The 19,462-nt window shown below is 40.7% G+C and overlaps 1 protein-coding gene across 3 annotated transcripts in view; it reads left to right on the plus strand.

Moving 5' to 3' along the window:
- The first annotated feature begins 239 nt into the window (after nt 1-239).
- The window catches only part of dcdc2c (doublecortin domain containing 2C), a 33,394-nt gene continuing 14,171 nt past the window's right edge, over nt 240-19,462 (plus strand). The window contains exons 1-12 of one of the 3 annotated variants that reach the window (XM_026152355.1): nt 243-811; nt 1,171-1,219; nt 1,430-1,506; nt 1,644-1,775; nt 2,078-2,233; nt 2,358-2,406; nt 5,987-6,110; nt 7,657-7,757; nt 8,343-8,471; nt 11,284-11,353; nt 13,366-13,423; nt 14,478-14,607. In XM_026152355.1, the coding sequence (XP_026008140.1) occupies nt 528-811; nt 1,171-1,219; nt 1,430-1,506; nt 1,644-1,775; nt 2,078-2,233; nt 2,358-2,406; nt 5,987-6,110; nt 7,657-7,757; nt 8,343-8,471; nt 11,284-11,353; nt 13,366-13,391 (1,197 nt within the window). In that variant the 5' untranslated portion in view covers nt 243-527 and the 3' untranslated portion in view covers nt 13,392-13,423; nt 14,478-14,607. Of the gene's footprint in view, nt 812-1,170; nt 1,220-1,429; nt 1,507-1,643; nt 1,776-2,077; nt 2,234-2,357; nt 2,407-5,986; nt 6,111-7,656; nt 7,758-8,342; nt 8,472-11,283; nt 11,354-13,365; nt 13,424-14,477; nt 14,608-19,462 lie in introns of those variants that run through there. The other 2 variants (XM_026152358.1, XM_026152356.1) reach the window with 2 other exon arrangements.

The raw sequence follows: 19,462 nt of genomic DNA on the forward strand, positions 1-19,462 counted from the left end.
AATGAAAGTAAATAACAGCAATTTGGGATCTAAAAAATGAAGATAATAACAATAATAAAAAATAAACGACATATGCTTTGTTACAGCGTACTTTACATTGGGTAGTGGCCTAATAAATTTATTAAGCAATGAAATTCACCGCTGTGTTCTGTCAATTAGTTTCTCGTTAAATACCATGAGATTGAATCAGCCAGCTGGTAATGAAAATTAAAAATGAGTTTGTTTGTTTTTTAATACAGACCTATGAGCGGTTTAGCTAAATATGTAAAACCCACTGGGGTCACCCCACTGGTTGCCTTGGTAGCACCAGAGGTTTGGTATCGAACACTAAATTAACCTTAGCTACACAATAGAAGACACGACGAAGACGTGGATACGTATCTTAATACTACACCTCTCATGTGGAAGAACTGAGAAGCTGTCTCCAGTTACGTCTCCGGAGGCCAACAGAGCTGACACATTAACTTCTGACACCAAGGGCCACCGCTGTTTGTTGTTTGAAATCGTTCCCATTAGCTAACACAAGTATGCCCAGCACAACAGGGAGAAGTGACTTGCCACCCACAAAAATAATCGTCGTCTACAGGAACGGAGATGCCTATTTTCCCGGCAGGAAAGTAGTTGTGAATCCGCGGTACGTGCCATACTTTGACAACTTTTTGACATCTCTGACCAAAGGGATTGAAGCACCTTTTGGCGCTGTGAGGAGGCTCTACACCGCCACACAAGGCCACCAAGTTCACCATCTGGATGACCTTCAGCACGGGAGTGAGTATGTCGCGGCCGGAAATGAGGCGTTCAAGAAACTGAAGTAAGTGTCATGTTTTAGGGGTGTCCTGTCTGAGTTTACTTGTATATACTGGAATCTACAGGTTTTTTCTTTAGCTTCATTTGTTGGCAAGGGGATTTGACTAGGCTGGTACTTAATATTCATTAAAACGCTCTGAATATGTCAGCTTATCTTAAATAAAGTCTAATCTGTCTTTAAATGTGATCTTTTGGACCCAGTATTTTAGTCTAGTCAGCAGAGCACTGATCTTGAGCATACTTTTACATATATAACTATTTGATTTCAATTAGTTTTATCAGATCTAAAGATGCCTTACTCCCACATCCTTGCATAAGTTTCCTTGTACCTAAAGGTAATTTGATTTTTTTATTGCCTTCAAGTTATTGTGAAATAGCAGCCAAGAAGCCACAGAATAAGAAAAAAGAACAGGTAGGAGCAATGTTTTGTGTGTGTGGTCAGTTATAGTGAAACTTTTTTCATGTGTCCTTGTTTTAAGTTTAACCATTCTGCCTGAATGCTGATGACATCCTTAAAATCTAAGTTGCTCATGAAGGTCCTGTCGAGACACATAAGATTAGATTTTGAGTGACGTGCTGAAAAAAAAAACCCCACTCAGTTCCTCCTTTATGAAATTTTCAGATCCAACCTGTTGTTCACAGCAGGATAGTAGTTTCTGCCCGCTGGAAGAGAACTGCTGATGAGTCTTGCACAATAAAGTGAGTATTGATTTTAAACTGCATACATATTTTTCCACGGTGTTAAAAGAATAATGTTCTCTGCCGTGCTGTGCAATGCAAGAAACAATTCCATTTATTTATTCATGGATCTTTGTGTGTCGTGTTTTGTTTCATAGTGTCTTCACCAACGGAGAAGTGCTGGTTCCTCCGGCTCGAATACGGATCCCAAAGTATACCCTTAGAAGCTGGGAAAACGTTTTAGCTATGGTGACAGAGAAAGTGCGTCTTCGCACGGGTGCTGTTTTCAGGTAATGTCAGGACATTTAATCATACATCATTTTTAAACTAGTTAACTGGAGTATCAGTGAAGGTTGTTTTCCTCTTGCCTTCTAATTTAGAACGTAATGTGATTAGTGGACACTTTACAGTCAATTTAAATGCAGAAAAATGATACTTGGGAAGGAGAGTAGAGGGACTTTTGCAATTAATTAGAGATCGAGACCATGTGTGGTTGTGATGTATTCAATAGATTTCATTCAGGCAAAGACATAGCTGAAACTATCACTAAACATTACTGCAGTGAGTTGTTTTTCTTTATTTGAGCTTTCAGGCTTTGCACATTAAATGGACACCCTGTCTCCGGTCCCACTGAACTGGAGAACAACCACTACTATGTTGCAGTCGGTTCAGAAAAGTTTAAGGCTCTCCCATATTACCAGTGTGTCCCCAGGAGGGATTTGCTTAGGGAAAATAACATGACTGAAGGGTACGAGATGTGATCTTTCATGGCTTTTTCTATATGTCCAGAATAAACACTGGATTTGATTTTATTTCGATAAAGAAAGCAAAAATGTGTTTGTCAGTATTGTTTTTCCTTTTCTTCCCTGCAGCCAAGGCATCCTGCCCAGTACCAAAATCAAAAGATGTGCAAAGAATGTGGTGAGTGTTGATGCACTTTGCCATCTGGTCCTTCACGTTCTCCTAACGTGCTAAATTGGTACCCTTTTCCCCCTGAACTCCCTCCGGGTCATTGTTGTAACACTTTGTTAGACTCACAGTTGAAAAGCGTATCTTTGCACACACAGCATTTCAATTAACATTTCCCACGTGTGAGACTTGTTGTGGGGGCGCAATTCGTTATGAAACACCACTATCATCAATCACTGTCTGCAGGAGGCATTGAGTTACCGTTGCTTTCCAGTTTGATGGGTAATTCCCACAGAGACAGGCTGGCCCACTTGATCAAGTGCAGTGAGCCTCATAGACAGATCATATGCACAAGGGGGACTTCGTTTACAGCAAACTAAAAGAAAAAGAAATCTCTTATTCAAACAAGAGCTGGGACTATTTGTATTGTGATTAAGTTGACAGTGAAATGCTGCGAACCCATACGGGGATTGCGCTGCTGTGGGCCCGAGATGAACACCAAATCACGTGATGAAGATGAGAACATGCCCACTCAGCAGGTCTAGGTAGAGATGGGCCCCACTGTGACAAATGTGCCTGACATGTGATTTTTATAACCATGAAAGATGACAGTGCTCTGGCAGATGTCAATTTTTGTTAGATATAGAAAAATGTCCCTTGCTTTATCTCCAGCTTTATCTGCATTGGATTGCCTTTGAATTTAGAAATAATTTGAATATTTATTAGTTATATATAAAAGATCTCTTCATTATATTAACAGCTATGCAGCCATAAAGCAGTAGATGAAAATTACATTGTTACGCAACTTTGCTTATCTGATACATTAGCTAATAAGACACAACAACCACAACTTTTGCCATTTCACTTAGTACCATGAGGTGGAGACAGAGACAGAGCTATGCCTGTGTTTTGCATCCTTCGTTTCAGTGTAGTGTTAGTCATTCACTAGACATGAGGCTGCCACATTTTACTTTCCTCGCCTCTGTGTCTGATCCCTCATGAATTTGTAAACATGATCTGACCAGTTAATAAGGGCCTTTCAGAGGGGGAGATATGCAAGTGACAAAAAATTACCCAATCTGTCTTGATCTGTCAGCTGTTTAGCTTACTGATTACACATACATTTATAGGGTCGTGTCCATCATTAATTTCAGTTTGACCTCACAAAACAACAGCAGTCTGATTTGAAACGCCCGTAAAAAAAGACCCTTTAAACATGCCCACTGAGGTTGTGTAAAATGTAACCTTGCTCTGCACGGGAGCCGTGTCTGTCCTGTCCGCACCGGCGGCGGACCCGTTTCTGCACTGCTGGACGGGACATCTGGTGTGGAGCAACCACCGACTAAACTGACAGCTCTGCAGAGTGTAATAATGAAACTCTCCAGCACATCGTGTTCCCATTGGAAGCAAGCATGCTGTATATGCTGAGTTAAGTGTTTTACAGACATGATGAGGTAGAAACTTTTGAGGTAGACATAGCATAAAGAGAAGATTAATAGGGGAGAGAGGAATACAAAGAGACAAAGCGAAAAAGAGAACAACGGCGTGCATCGTGCAGTACACTTAGTTATTATGGCAATCGTTATTATGGCAGTTAAGCAGTGCTTTATATGTGCTCCACATAAAGAGCCCTGTGTAAAAAAAAAAAAAAAAAAGCCCAGAAAGGCTGACTAAACCTTTAATATCTGTGCTTTCTGACATCATTGATGATTTGCTGCTTCTCCTCGTTTCCTCTGTTTCCCATGTATGAGCTCATTGGTTAGGGGAAATAGCAATGCCCCGAGGAAGACTTTACCCCCTCGCTGCTGCCAGTGTGTCTACTCACTGAGGACTCGGCCCTGGGAGTGGCTCAGACTGATATCACAGTCAGTATGGCTGGAGGCTGGTCAGTCCAATTGTTTAGGACCCCCTTTTTTCCCCTGGCTATCATATCACCGTGTCCTCTTGTTGACTCCAGTTTTTGGCCACACGAGAGAGCCACAGATTACTTGCTGTCCAGCCCTCCTGAGCCCCCTTCACACTAACTCTAGCACTCTCTTTGTCTTTCTCTCTCTCTGTCTCTGGAGCCTGATGACACACACAGTTGTCTGCTCCCGCAGGACCTGGTACTGTAGATATGTAATGCAGACCGAGAGGCTATACTGTATGACCTCAGCTTTTCCACTGCCATGTCTCTACTTCTGCTGCTGCTTGTTTTTGCAATCTTCCGGCTCCTTCAGCACCCCTCGTCCTCTGCTTTCTCCTCCCCTGTGCCCTGCTTGCCACTCTCCCTGAGCGAGACAGCTTTGGATTGAGCTCGGTTTATTTAAATACCATCTATTTACATCTCACCACAAGCAAGAAAACAAGCTGCTCAATATTTGATGGGCCAGATAGAGTTTGATTTAAAACTTTATCGCAAAGTTGTTTCACATCACTCTCAGATGAACCGAGGTTACAGGAGCTGAATTAGCAGCTTATCACCGCGACGGTGCCACTGCTCCTTTGTCTTTGATCTCATGCGGCCGCGGACACCGCCGCGCTAGAACATGAACTCTCTTTCAACTCTCCTCCTCTGAATATAGCAGACAAACTTCACACTTCTTTTGTTCTTTTACTTTTTTTTTTCTCCCTCAGCCCACTAACGGCTGTATAAATTCAAAAGAATATCAACAGACTTTGCCTCTGCATTAAAGTAAGCAAACAAGTGCAGAAACAACGCCGCTATTCCCCGGACTCCATGTTAGTGAGCTTGCAAACACCACTGCCAGAAGTGTATTCTGGTGGAAGCCCGAGATCACTACACTATCCCCCGAGCCAGCCCAGGGATCCTGCAGTAAAGAGCACTGTAGCTGAAAAGTCACATTAAGTCAGCTCTCTCTCTCGATCTCTATGTCTGTGTCTCTCATTCTCTGTAAGGGAGACATACCTCACCTTGCTACCTGCGGAGGGGATGAGGAGCCTGCGAGGAGAAAATTGCCTTTTGTGGAAGCATTAATTCAGATGTGTACCCTGCTGTCTGAACATCACTGAACTCTCCCCACTGCTCTCTCTCTCTCTTCTCTTCCTCTCTCACTCCTTTGCTCTCCCACCATGCAACTGAGTCCCAAACCTTTTTTTTCCTCCCCTCCCCATCAATAACCTTCTGCTGTCTGCTGCTGAAGAATAAGTTATTCCCTACGACTCCCTCCCTTTCCCTTTAAGCTTGTTTGGATTTTCATTGTTTGATCTGGGTTGATAAATAAGACAAATGCAGTTAGAAATTCATGGCTGCCCTATTTCATCAATAAATGATTAGTTTGCCACGCTCCCTAGTGATTGATAGGTTGTGCACGGGATGTATTGGAACCAGATGAATTCAATACAGTAGGAGTCAGCGGGGAGTTACAAAACATATCAGCTCATGAAAAATTGAGGTCAATGGAAAATGTAAAAAAGCTGCTGAAAAAAGAGGAGAAACAAGCCTTCCTGTCTTGTTTTCTTGTTTTACTTCTTCCTCTTTACAAAATGAGCGATAAGTCAATGATGAATCACAGACCGAATGTGAGGACATATACCTTAATCCGGGCCTCTCTGCTCTCCTCTCTTTTGTACCTCCATGTGGTTTGCTCAGACAAGCTCTGGAGAAGACCTTGAGCACACAGCCAGGGGCCAGACAAAGAAACTCACAGCCAAGGCAGAGAGAACCAAACAACAAGGGCAGGTGTCCAAGAACCCAGTTCTCTTCCCCCCAGTGGGTAAGCAGAGCACTATAGAAATATTGTCTTTACTGCCTCGCTCTCTAGCCCCTCTGTCCGCAGAGTTTTTGTTTTCTTTCTTTTTTGTTGTTGTTGTTGTTCTTCAACACTTTCTTCTTCGCTATGATGACAGAAAGAAACCTATTGGATTTTGAAGACCATCTATGCGCTTTGTGTAAAGCATGTTTGTGTTTGCAACTGTACATTTGTAAGTCTTCTGTGTGTGTAAGTAAAGAGATGTAACTCCTAGTCTGTGCTGATAATGCAGAAAATCTGCCATTTGGCAGGTGAAGGAGATTTCTTTGGAATCTCAGCCTGTTCTTTTTAAGTCCAAACAGAACAGAGCTGTGCGCCGTTTCAAAGGAACACTGCTCTTTTCTGTGAATATTAATAAAGAAAAAGACTTCAAACACTATCAAGGGGGCTTAAATCATAGATGAATTCAATCAGGCCATTTTGTTGAATACGTATCCTGAAAGCCTGGTTAACTATCTAGGGGGAAACAAAAATGCTCTTATTTTCTCTTGATGCAGGAATCAAGATGGTAATGAGTTATTAATCTTAAGCAACACTGACAGAAGTAAAGACAAATATTCTTTGTGTGCTTTAAATGTGATACTCAGTATATCAATAATAATAACACTGTCTGTATCTACTCATGCAGTTGTTGTTGTGCCATCTGTGCGCAGTAGTACGATTGCTTCACTTGAAAAACACATACTGGTATGGTAGCATTCGCAGGCTAATTGCTACTGTTTGAATCCTGCCATGATTTCATATGTTGTGACTGAGATACTCAGTTCTCAGGACACATTTCTGCTTACTACTGTATCTGTAACCACATTAGCAAAGTCCCTAAAGTTAAAAAGCAAAGTTTTATGTCTTCTTTATAATTATATCAGCTCTTAAAACCCTTCATACAGACAATAGCTCTGTGCAGTGTTCACAAGATTAATCTGGAATGAGGTCAGAGATTTAAGACTTTTTATAGATTTCTAGACAAAAAAGTAATTCTAAGCTTTTTTGTGGTTGTGTAAATGTCTCTTTTCACTTAACACATGAAGCAGAGGCATTTTTTGTTTACATTGTCTTTTAGTGTTTTCGATGATAAATCTTGCATGTGTGGTTATTTATTATTTAAATTAAATTACTTAGGGCAATTGAAGTAGATTTAAGTTCAAGAGCATGTTTCATTATTCACATTCTACGCCGTATCAGATCTAGCAGACGAAAAGGAATTTGTTTACAAGGGTGACGTTGCTGTATGAGGCACGTCCCCACATGCATCAAGAGCAGCCTGTCACTGTCAGGATGTAACCCTGGACCAAAAGTTCACGCCGGCTGGCCATATTTGTGGCAGGGCAGCTGTGGCTTTCTGTGGCCCTTAAGTCTGGGGGACCACTATAAATAAATAAATGGCTTGACAGCAACATTGATCTCTTGTGAAGTTGAACAGGAGTAGAGAGGAGAGAGAAAGCGAGTGTGTAGAAGAATGAGACGGCGACTGCCAGCAGATGAGGTAATTGTGATTAATCACTTTTCTCAGAGGGCAGCGTGTTCAATGCACAAAACAAAAGGAGTGAGATGGCAGGAGCAGCAGAGGTGCAGGAAGACCGCCAGTTGAAGGTGGATCTGCCAATTGATCAGGTAAAACATAATCCCATACTGTAGCGCTACAGTCTGATGAGGTCCTTAAAGCTCGCAGTTATTTAACAGCTTGGCCTGATATCAGACAGGAAATAAGAAGTGATTTGAGTGTGAAAACACAGCACTGCCAGAGAAAAACATAACCCACGTGAACATGGAGAAACATGTAAAGCTCCTTGGCTCCTTGCGGATTTTATTACGCTTTATATGTCAGTTATTATAATTTTTACAGCTCGTCATTGGAGACACACTAAAGTATACAAGTTGATCATCACAACAAGCTGTTTGCATTTGATGTAAAATGAAAGGGTTAGATGAAAGACGTGCCTGCAGCTTTAGTAACCTCTCTCCCCCCCATCGGTGTTCTTCCTATTAAGCTTTACCTTTCTGTATGTTTCCCAACATCAAACGGAATTGCGAATATACTTCTAGTACAGTATAATACTATTTTCTGCTCAGAATAAGGGCTCATGAATGCTCAGCAGAACAAGCTACATAAATATATAAATATTGTAAAATCAATACAGCACTACAGTACAGTGTAAGCCAAAGGGGATCTTGTGTGTTTTTTCCCCCTCCCTGCAGGTTGAGGCCAAGATAGTTGAAGAGGAGTATGAAGATGGGAATCGTTGTGCGAGTTCCTGCAAGGCCTCCCTCCGTGATTCAGATGACTCGAGTACGCAAAGGTCTTCCACCACAGATTCCGGGAAAAATGTAAGTACACTTATTATTAGTTTAATGCAGTTAGTATTTCACATTCAGTTCATTTTTACTTTATTATTATGTCCAATTTTCTCATTTCCTTTTGGATTAGGTCACATAAAAAATGGTCTAACCAGCAATTATGGTAATGATCATTTCCATAATTGTAATAGGGTCACATAGACCTGCTTTCAGCAACTATACTTTCACTTAATGCACGTGTAACATTTTTTTCTGTCTCCATGGTTATTTTGGTGTATTTGCTATTTACTAACACAATCTTTCTAAGGGGCAGAAGGGAACATTAAAAGGTACAGAACACATTACTAGTACTACAAAGGATTTAAATTACCTGTGTCTCAGTTACGTTTTTGTAGGATGCGTTTAGAGCCAAGCTGTCGCCCCAGATACTGCAAATCATGGAGTTTTCATGGTTGAAAAAGAGGCCCATAATAATAATATGCAGTTGTATTTGATGTCTGTCCTTTACTCTGGTTATTGTGCGCATTAACATTGATGAAGTGGCGAGTGAGCTGTGTATACAGATGTTGTTGCACGGATCTGTGGTCCCCCCGAAATTACGCTCATTTAAATAAACTTATTTTGCTCTAATAATCCTCGAGGGACAGCGATATGAAGCCGTGTAACTGTGATAAATGCACACAATAGTTGGGTGATATTACTATTCCATGCAATTTCATTCGGCTTTGAAATGAGAAGATATTGAGTCTTATTTAAGCAATCAATAACCTAGAACATTTCGTTTTAATGAAAACTATAATTTTAAGCAGTGGCAATTACACCGTAGGGGAATGTTTTGGTGTGGTGATGATTTTGCTGCCGTATGCACTTTTGCAATAAAGATATTCTTCGTGGGATAATTATTGACTTCTGGGGGTCGGTTATGACCCTGGCTAAAGACCTCATCAATAGCTTAATTCATTACTTATCACTTTTAGTCATACATGAATATTGCTGATTCAGATTTACTATGGATTGGGGTGGAGTGACCATTAGATAATGGGAAATAATAATAATGATAATCCCTGTATGGACTCAGCTATGTTTGCAATAATCATCTTGCCAAGTAGCTTTTGATCTGTCAGCGAATGGAGAGTGGCATAAGATGGAATTTTAGCTGAAAGAACAAATCCTAAGCAAAAATAACTCTAGTTTGCAGTAAAAGTGTGTCAGCACTTTTAATCAGACCGGCTGCCTTACCAAACTTTGATTTCTTTATGTTCATTAATGTTTTATCAGCACTGTACTTACATTATAGTTAAATGCCTTTGTCAAGCCAGAAATAATAGCTCTGCAGGTAAGACTTACCTTACCTAACGTCTAATCATCCTTCATGCATACTCATACTTGTTTTTTCCCACTGAGGCCAAACAAGCTGTCGCTGTCTCGTTGTCAGCAACCTCATCATTTAGAGGGCTGTGAATAATAATGAGGGATAACTGCACTGCTATGACTCATACTTTCAGCTGAGTCCAGACAGATTTCCTCCCACTCCGGTGCTCGTGAAATGCCCCGTGTACTCTGTATACGTGCATGTATATGGTAGATATTGATGACCAAATTCAATTACATGATTACATTTTCAGTTGAAGCTTTAAATGATTTATTGCAGTGCATTTAAATAGTGAATACATTTGCAGACAGTACAGCGGTGAGGCGGTGCTGTGCATGTGGTATTGACCTGTGTGGTCCAGGCCAAGGAAAGAATAACGAGATTCAGCGTCTCTGCCAAGTGGAGATGTCCGCTGAGAGTGAACACAGGCTATCTTGGTGTTAGGAAGCAAAGGATGGCGGGCTGGAGCTTGATGCACATTTATCAAAGCTGCTCTTACACTCACTCCACTGACTTTTGTTGGGCTCTCTGCAGGTTGGCTTTTCCTTTAGAGTGCACTCTGTTAAGGATCTGATTGATTTCATGACGGCCTACTCTGTCTGTATTGTAGATGTCATACACTTTGAGGAAATGTGGACAAGGGTAGATTTGTACTCACCAGTGTAATATTGTGTTCACAATTATCATTTGTTTTGATTTAACAGTATCGGCTGATTTATCAGCCAGTCGGCTAAGCATTTTTTCTTAATTAATATTGTTGGAAATGCCAATGAAACTAGGTATGCTTGATCAATTGCCTTCCTCTCCTTAAGAATTTTGTGATAAAAAAAATCAAATCAATATTGACCACACCATTGATCCATTCCTCTTCTTTCTCCGTTGCATTTGTCTTTCATCTGTTTTCCTGCTGCTCTTCCATGAAGCTTAGGTTAGCCATTTCATAGACCTTAGTCTCCACATGCAAGGTCAACTATAATCAACTCTAGACAATGTCACCGCCTTGCTTTTCCAGAGAGCTAAGCGGAGGAAGACGACTCCTCTGGGCTTTTAAGGACCTGCAGTATTATACCATTCAATTACTGTTCATTAGACAGTGTACAGCCATTAATCAGACTGAGATGTTCTGCTAGTCCTCAGCGGGGACAATGAACTGGGGAAATTTATTCTGGCTTCCTGTCTAGGCCACTGTTTAGTGGTAGGGAGAGAGATGACACATGGGAGCGCGCTGAAGCTTTCAGTGCTCCACTCTCCCTGGTATCTGTTTTCAAGTGAACTTCTTCACTTCACGCAGCCCCGTCGCTGAATTTCAAAAACACGGGCTTTGTCAGAGATTTACTGCATATGTGGGAGAGTATTACAAATCTGATATATCACCGAAAGGGGAGAAAGCTGACAGATTAACTGATTAGCGCTTCATATGCATTGAATATGACTAGATGATGATATGAAAAGTGGATTTATGTTTTCCAGGAGGCTAAAGAGAGGGAGGCGTCTTCCAAGCTCGGCAGAACACGGTCGCAGATGTCCCTGTTTTTCAAGGGTATGTTCATCAAAGCATAAAGCCTGGTAGGAGATCAGTGGCAGCCCCCATGTTCCTCTCCACAGCACCTAATGCACCCATAAAGAGACCGCTAATACACTCGGCATTACCAGTTCCTCCCTGACATTGCATGTCGCTGGAACCGCAACCACCTCTCAACATCTGGGAGAGCTTTATAGCGTGCTTTATGGAGAGCATGTGGTTGAGTTTTTTTTCTTTTTGACTCCCTAATCTAAGATGACTTATTCTAGTATTAAAGGCACCTGCACATCAAGGTGTGCCATGCTCAGGGCTGGCATTGTTCACCACTCTTTATATTTCCCATGTTGTTTGCAATCTTGAACCATTCAGACAGAATAAGAATTATACATACTTATGTTACCATTAGGAAAAAAATATTTTTAATTGGCTTTACATGAGCTGGCCTTTATATAATTATTTAAAAAAGAACATATCTGAATGAATTATGAAAAAAATGTACCATGAACTTTTTTTCCCCTTTTTATGGAGGTGAGAGTAACCTAGCTGAACCTCAACCAAAACAATGACATTCTCCTTTCTTGGGGAATGTGCCTTGCAGTTGGTTCAAGCAATTTCGTTATAATTGCCTACAGAACATTGGCTTTGATTTTTAGGACCATTCACTGGTTTCACAATATCGTCTTCTGTCCCTGGAGGAAATTCCGAAGGTGACTAAATAAAGCAGGATGCGAATCCCTGCAGGTGGTTATCTCTGTCTGCCCTTCAGTTTGAGGTTCGCTCTGTCGGTGTCCAGGAAATCACTGCATCCAGCGCTAACAGCGGGCCTCCTACCTCCCTCATCTGCCATCCATATACACTCACATATGCACAGAGTTATCTAACAGACAGGAGGTTAGATTAAATGTTTCTCTTATACAGCTGCACATGATTTTTGTGTACATACATGCATTCTCTTTCAATTATCTTCATATTGATAGTAGCAGAGGATGCAAGGCAGCCCCGTACACTCCAGTGAGTGATTTCCCTGCAGAATATCAGTGGGCACTACAGGGGGCATTCGAAATAAATCACAGCACGTTATTGCTTGCCGACTTGAGACCCACATCCACATTTTTCTGTCCCTATCACATTGCGTTGTTGTTGCTGTTTATGAATTGTTCTGCATCATTCATACCTCATATTCTCCAGCTGTCACAGTGGATCTGCAGATGACACAGATGCACAGCATAACTGGAGAGTCAGCGGAGGGAAAAGGGATGTGATAGGAAATGCAAGTTATCTCTAACAGAATCATACCTGCCTGCCACCTGCTTTGCATCAAAATGTCAATATGTGAACGAGTTTTTATTCTAGAAGGTTTTTTTGGCACAGTTTTCTAAGAGCAAATCAACCATCAAAGCATTTGGCCTGCTTTTTTCCACATTTTTTTTTTTAACTCAGGAGAATTGCGTCTTGATGTCCACATATAATAGGAAGAGAAACTGGCTTCAGTTTGGTGGAGATTCTCCTTCAAAAGTTATTGGCACCATGTACAATGGCTTTATAATTTATGAGAACTGTTAGGCCCTCTGACAGAAGTTGTAAAGCATCTTGACTGATTGGGTAGATATAGGATGTGTGCAGTCATGGCATATTGTTGCCTGCATGTGCGTGCGGCATGCACAGTTCCACGGCTTGCTCTGTCACAGATAAATTACTCCACACAGTCAAATTAAGTTGTTGTAAATCACCTCGTGGACCCGAGACTAGTCCTGAGTGACGACCTTTACGCCTATTTGACTTTAACTCTTATTTATGTTAATCACATCTGTATTATGCCCACAGTAAAACTGTGTCATATTTGAAAAGGTCATTGTTTTCTGGAAAAGAATAGAACTGTGACACACACACACACACACACACACACACACACACACACACACACACACACACACACACACAAGCTTTGTTTATTAGCACGTGAAGTAAGACTTCAAAATTTTGCATGGTTACCAGTTTTTGTGTTTTTCTTTTTCAAACTCTTTTTACAGGAAGAAAATTGAAACTTCAACATTAGTTGTTTAGATCTGCATGAGATTCACTCCAGAGGTATGCTCTATAAAAACACTATAAATGATTTCATCGATTGAACTTTTAGCTCAAATGCACAAAATATATTGTTGTGTAGTCGAGCTGCATATAAAGCACAGCAGTGTTCATTAATCATACAGCATGTACAAATTATAACAATTTGTGCACGTTACGATTACCTGGTGGGAAATGATTATGAAATCCCCGTACGAAGAGTCTGATTATAGCTTTGGCAGTAAATAATCTCATGTTCAATGGCTGTTAATCCCGTTTACTACAGAATATATAGCATATTCTTCATTTGCTTTTTATTATCTTTCAGTTTTTATTAAATCAAATATCAGACTGTCTCCACTTCCAATGACAAAAAGCAGCCTTTCTTCAAAGTTGGAAGAAAACATATGCTTTTCTTCTTATTCAGCATATACATGTCGTGAGTGGCCTTCAAGAAGCTGCGCGTCTCAATGTTTTTTTTCTCTATAATTTACCATGGTGAAGAATAAGAAGGACCAAAGGCTGTGTGTTAGAAATCAGCCATTGTGATGTGAAAGAGGCATCTGTGTGTGATCTTCGCAACACTTGAGACGACAGGCTCTGTGAAGTGCACCACTGCCCAGTTACACATGAGCTTTGATTGCTAGTTTGTTCTGTGCGTAGCCCCATAGCTTTGAACTGTGTCTCAAGATGAAAGCCAACCTTGTCCACAGTATGTCCACTGCAGACCGCTGCTGTTGCTTATTTGCTTCAGGCATGATCAAGAGCTTTGGGACTATTCTTTTTTTACAGTTTTTTACCATACTGCATTATGTATAATTTATCATACAGTGGATCCTGAGACAGCACCCTGTCTCCACTCCATTTTAATTTAAAGCCTCTTCTCTCTTTCCGTATCTTGCATTGACTGTGGTCAGTGTATGATACCACTCAGGTATGTCTTTGTTGTGTCCAGTTAACAGACTTTGATATTTGTGGCATTGGAGCATGCGCACAAAAAAAAGAAGAAAAACTCAGTTCCTTTTCTCTCTCTCTCTCTCTCTTGTCCTCTCTTTGCAACCCTCTCTCTGTTTCTCAGAATCATAGAATACAGTGTCACACTGCTAAGGACCAGACGTCCTCATTCTCTTCTGTCTCAAGAAGCCAGCTGCTCATGTATAAGATGAAACAGTGTTATAAACCAAATAAAAATGTCTTTTCTCCTGACAGCCCCGGCGTGAATATATGGCCTCTTATTCCAGTGAATATATTGCATAATTATGTATGGTTATGAATATTACATGGAGCCTCACACTGGGTGCATGGTAAGACGCCTAATTGCAGAGTTTAATTATTAAGAAGCAAAGGTCCTGAGCGGGCTTTGCGAGAAGCACTTTTGATAAATTATTTTTTGCAGTTTTCTGATGAATTATTTTGGGGGCTTGTGTCTAATCAGCGGGCATAGTGGACGGCGTAACTGCTCTTGAGAGGGACTTATCTTCCCATGGAGAGGAATTACTATGCTGATTAAATCCACTGAAATCAACTAATAACTTAATGATATTGGAGTGGCCCAAAAAAAAAAAAAAAAAAAAAGAATCATTGCCTCTCATAGTGCTGGCCATGAATAACACAAGGGCACAGTGATGGGTAGAATGAGGGCTATTGCTGTTGACCTTGGGGCACAGCTTTAATATTTCTCTGTAACACGAGGGAGGGAAAGTGTGTGATGGTATGTACTAAAGCAAACCTCATTTTAAATAGTGTCATAGTGCTTTACTTTATACTTCATATAAAGCACTTCAAGGAAAAAGTCCAGAGAGGCTGACTAAACAAGGAATAATAAACTAGATCACCCTCAAGTACTGCCAAATCCACAAAGCACAGTTGCTTGTGTAACTACAGCACTTTGCTACAGCCACATCTTCCTCTCCAGCATGTACTATAGCTTAGACACCCACACAGTGTTGCTCAAGTGTTATATATTCACTTCAAATGCTCACTGCATTGAGAAAAGTTTAAGGGTTGACCTCAGTTTTATGTCAAAAGACATTTCAAAAATGGATAAAGCAGACTTCTCCGCATGTTACCTCAAATACAGAACTATTGCACTTGATGTATTCTTCCATAAAAGCTAATGGCTGTAATGCTGACAGTAAGAGTCACTGACCCACTTAATCACAGTTCTATATCACGCTGTGATGTTGCAAAATTTAGTTCACTATAAATGTGGGATAAAATGCGAGGGAATAGCGGTGCTCCTTCCTTTCACCTCCTACAAAATGAATACTGGTCTAGCACATATGAAAGGGAGTGCAGCTGCTTTTCTTCAGATAGCACAAATATGTGAATAATTGATCGATATTGATGTGAAAATCACCTAAGTGTAACCAGGAGCTGTTTGTTTGGAAGCCTCCCATGGAGGGCAGGAGTCTAGCCATCTGCCAATAACACGTCAGTCATCGTGCGCGGCGGGCACTCTGACTGATTCACAGAGCTGAACAATTGTTCTCAGTGTGATGTTTCTGTAAATCACACATTCTGCTTTTAACCAATGCTTGACGCTTGCTTTGAATGTTTCAGGTTGGTTTCAGTCAGGGGTCCGCAATGCTGTCTGGAAGTAATGGGTATATACCGATTCGGTTTTCTAGTTGTTATATAATTGCAGTGATTATAAATTATAGATTTGTGTTTGCATTTAATCTATAGAACTCAGCGAAACAGATGATGCATCTACATACACAATGTAATACTCTGCAAAATTCTTGAGCCATGCCTCACTACACGGAAAGTCAGTATATAAGGAAAGGAAGAGTTTGTACAATCTAATGAGCTTGAAAGTCAGTATTGGGTGTTCTTTATCTCAACTCCCTTAGGCAGCTTTTGTGTAATTTCTTTGAGTAGTCTTCAGGAATAGTTTTCCAGGCCTTTTGTTCTGTTCTCTGTCAAGATAATCCCAAACTGCTTCAATAATGTTGAAGTCTGAGTTCTGGGGAGGCAAGTCCATGACTGATTGAGTTTCATTGTGTGTTTTTCAAACCTAATATACTTACTGTACTGACAGTGTGTTTGAAATCGGTGTCATGCTTAAATCAGACACGTTCCAGATGATGTTGCAGGGTGGATAAAAATCTGATGGTACTTTTCTGTCTTCATAATTCCAATCCAGTCTTGACAACCCTCCCCCCAACACTGGCCTCCTTAATGACCAAAAATTTCTCATTTGGATTCATCACTACATGATACCTTTGCCACTGATTTTTCACTCCAGTTTTTCTGTAATTTGGTTTACCTTAGCCTTTTCTCCCTGTTTTTTTCTACCTTCAGAGGGCTTCTATGTAGGCCTTTGCAAACAGTAGATGCAAAAACTTTCATTTGTCCTCCACTCGTCCAATTTCCTCAAACCTTGTTAAGAACACATTGCACACCATGCTGAGATATGCCACGTTGTTGGCTAATTATTATATGCTTTTGCTTTAGGTTCATCTCTTGAGTTAGATGTCTTTTTATGCTTGACTCATATAGGTCAGTGCTAAAGTATGTGACATAAAAAACACAAAAACATTTCTTTAAAAATGGTCTGGTACAAGGACTGAACTGAAAATGAGTGAAAAAGCAGCCATATCATGTCCACAGAAAGGCTTTTAAAGACTTTGAAAAAGCTTTAATACTCATCATTACTTTTTACAAGAATTACAAGAAAGTCTGGCTCCTTGGATATAAAATATAAAGAAGTGAGGGATGGTTCAAGACGTTTAGACAATACTGCACGTGTTGCTTTTTAATCTTTACCCAGCTAAATTAACGTATTTGGAAACAGTGTAAATGTAGCATATGGTAGTTGTGCTACTTGTACAACAGCCTTGTATGATAAGGTGTGGGGCAGCTTTGTGCAGGTAAAAAGTTACTTTAGTGCCTTTTTCCTAGTTACACGAAAGCTATTAGCATTTGTATCAGAAACGTATTTGAAAATTGCTGAAGGTCATTTTATACAGAGGCACCATGTGCCTTGAAACCTGCACGGATAGTTGGTGTTACAAAAAGGCCTTTTTACAGCTGACATCACCCAGAGCCACCAGGAGGCCACTTTTCCCTCACTCTGTTCTGTAGCTACCCACTGTCTAAAGCTAATGGCTGGTAACACAACTGAAAGCTCTCAGTCTGATAAGATCATATAGAGTCAGAGAGAAAGCAAGCGAGTTTAAGAGCGCTATATAAGTGGGATATATATTCAGACTATACAACGATGAGGAAATGCTCTAAAAATAAAAAAACAAATGGAAAATGCTGCGATGATATCACTGAGCCCGGAATGCTGACGGCAGTGTTTTGAGTCACATCCAGATGGCTATGAAGCAGGGATGACAGTGGGAGCTGGGACTTACTGCTGTCCTCTCACCTGATGTCATGCTTAATAAAATAAATGAGGATGACATTATGCTTTGCAAACAGATTCATGAATTATAGAGCTTCGTTAAAAAAAATTACCTGTATTTTTATGATCATGACGTTCAGTGTTTACAGCTATTGTGAGTCACTGTCAAAGCAAGTTAGGTTGGCAAGATGCATTCATAGACTGTATGGGTGCATCTTACAGACGCAGATACCTGCTAACAAATAAATAAAAGAAAATTCACTGGAGAGTCTCCAACGCAAGTCCTGTTATTTGTTATGTAACTGAATTAAAAATGTTCCAAGAGACAGCAACATCATAGAAAAACAATCCTGTTCAGTGACTTGAATTGCTATTCCTGGCACACTAAAACAGTCCACCTAGCAGCCTGTTCCACTTTACATAAAAGAGGCCACATCCCTGATAAAGATTATTGTTTTTTGTGTGTGCTAGGATATAAATATGTTTATTTCTGGTCTAAAATTGGCTTAATTTTTCTCATCCTTTCACTTACTAACTTGGTCCCTCCATCAGCTCTGGCATGCCCCACTACCAGACATACTTTCATACCATATGCTCTCATCTGTTACTTTGTTGCAGGCATATACATTCAGCACAAGGTTTAGTTTATAGCCAATCATATGCCACTGGCTTTTACCGTCTATAGTGAACGAGGGAAGCGGCTTTCAGCAGCTGTGCAATCAGGCAAGCTGAAAAACGAAAAGATCTAATCTGTGCAGAAAGGCGAAAACAAGTGTATAGTTCCCGGGACTCTTTCACACCAGTAGTCTGCTCATTCACCTTTTTGCAGCTCCCTGCCACCACCAGCAGCGTGCCCATACATATGTTTACAAATTTGTTTTTACATTTCTATTTTTTTCTAGTTTCCCTACTGCTTCTTTTTCATTGCTTCTCTCTCTCTCCTTTCTCTTCCCCCCTTTGTCTTTTCCTTCACTGGCTGTCTTTAGTAAGATGGATGTGTGCATTCCCAGGGCAGATGGCTTTGTTGTTACTCCGTGTACCCGGCTAGCACTTTAACACCCGGCCTCCTTGTCTGGCCTGACGGGCCATTGCCTGGGGAAAGAACTCTACCAATACACTGTGCAGAAAACGTGTGTCGTGCAGCTAACTGCATGGGTGCTCACACCTTTTTTGTTACTGGTAGACCCTCACAGTCTGTGCACCAGATACACACATAGATTTGTTTTAGCACGGTTGTTGGTATATAAAAACTTCAGTATATAGTACACATGCACTATGCAGTAGCTTGTAAAATAACTTTTAATAGAAATAACTTGAAGTAAACATTTTCTGTATGACTATCAGTTTCCCACGTGCTTGTGGGGGAATTTTAGCTTACTATTCTTTATAACGTAGCCTTAGTTCATTGATGTTTGTGGACATCTGTTTATGCCAAGATCAGTTGAGGTCAGTTTGAGGTCTGAACTTTGACTGGGCCATTGCAACAACTTTATTATTTACTTTTTTGGCCATTCTCCACCACCCTGCTTGATGTGTTAGACTCAGTGACCACCTCTCCACCACCTTGCTTGACAGTTGGTATGAGGTGTTTAAGCCGATTTGATGCATCTGTTTTTCTCCAAATGTGGTGCTATACATTATGGCACAGCATCTCCACGTTGGTGTCATCTGTCCAAAGGACATTTCGTGGGTTTATTCAGATGCAACAT

The sequence above is a fragment of the Astatotilapia calliptera genome, chromosome 19 (assembly GCF_900246225.1).
Source record: "Astatotilapia calliptera chromosome 19, fAstCal1.2, whole genome shotgun sequence".
Lineage (NCBI taxonomy): Eukaryota > Metazoa > Chordata > Actinopteri > Cichliformes > Cichlidae > Astatotilapia > Astatotilapia calliptera.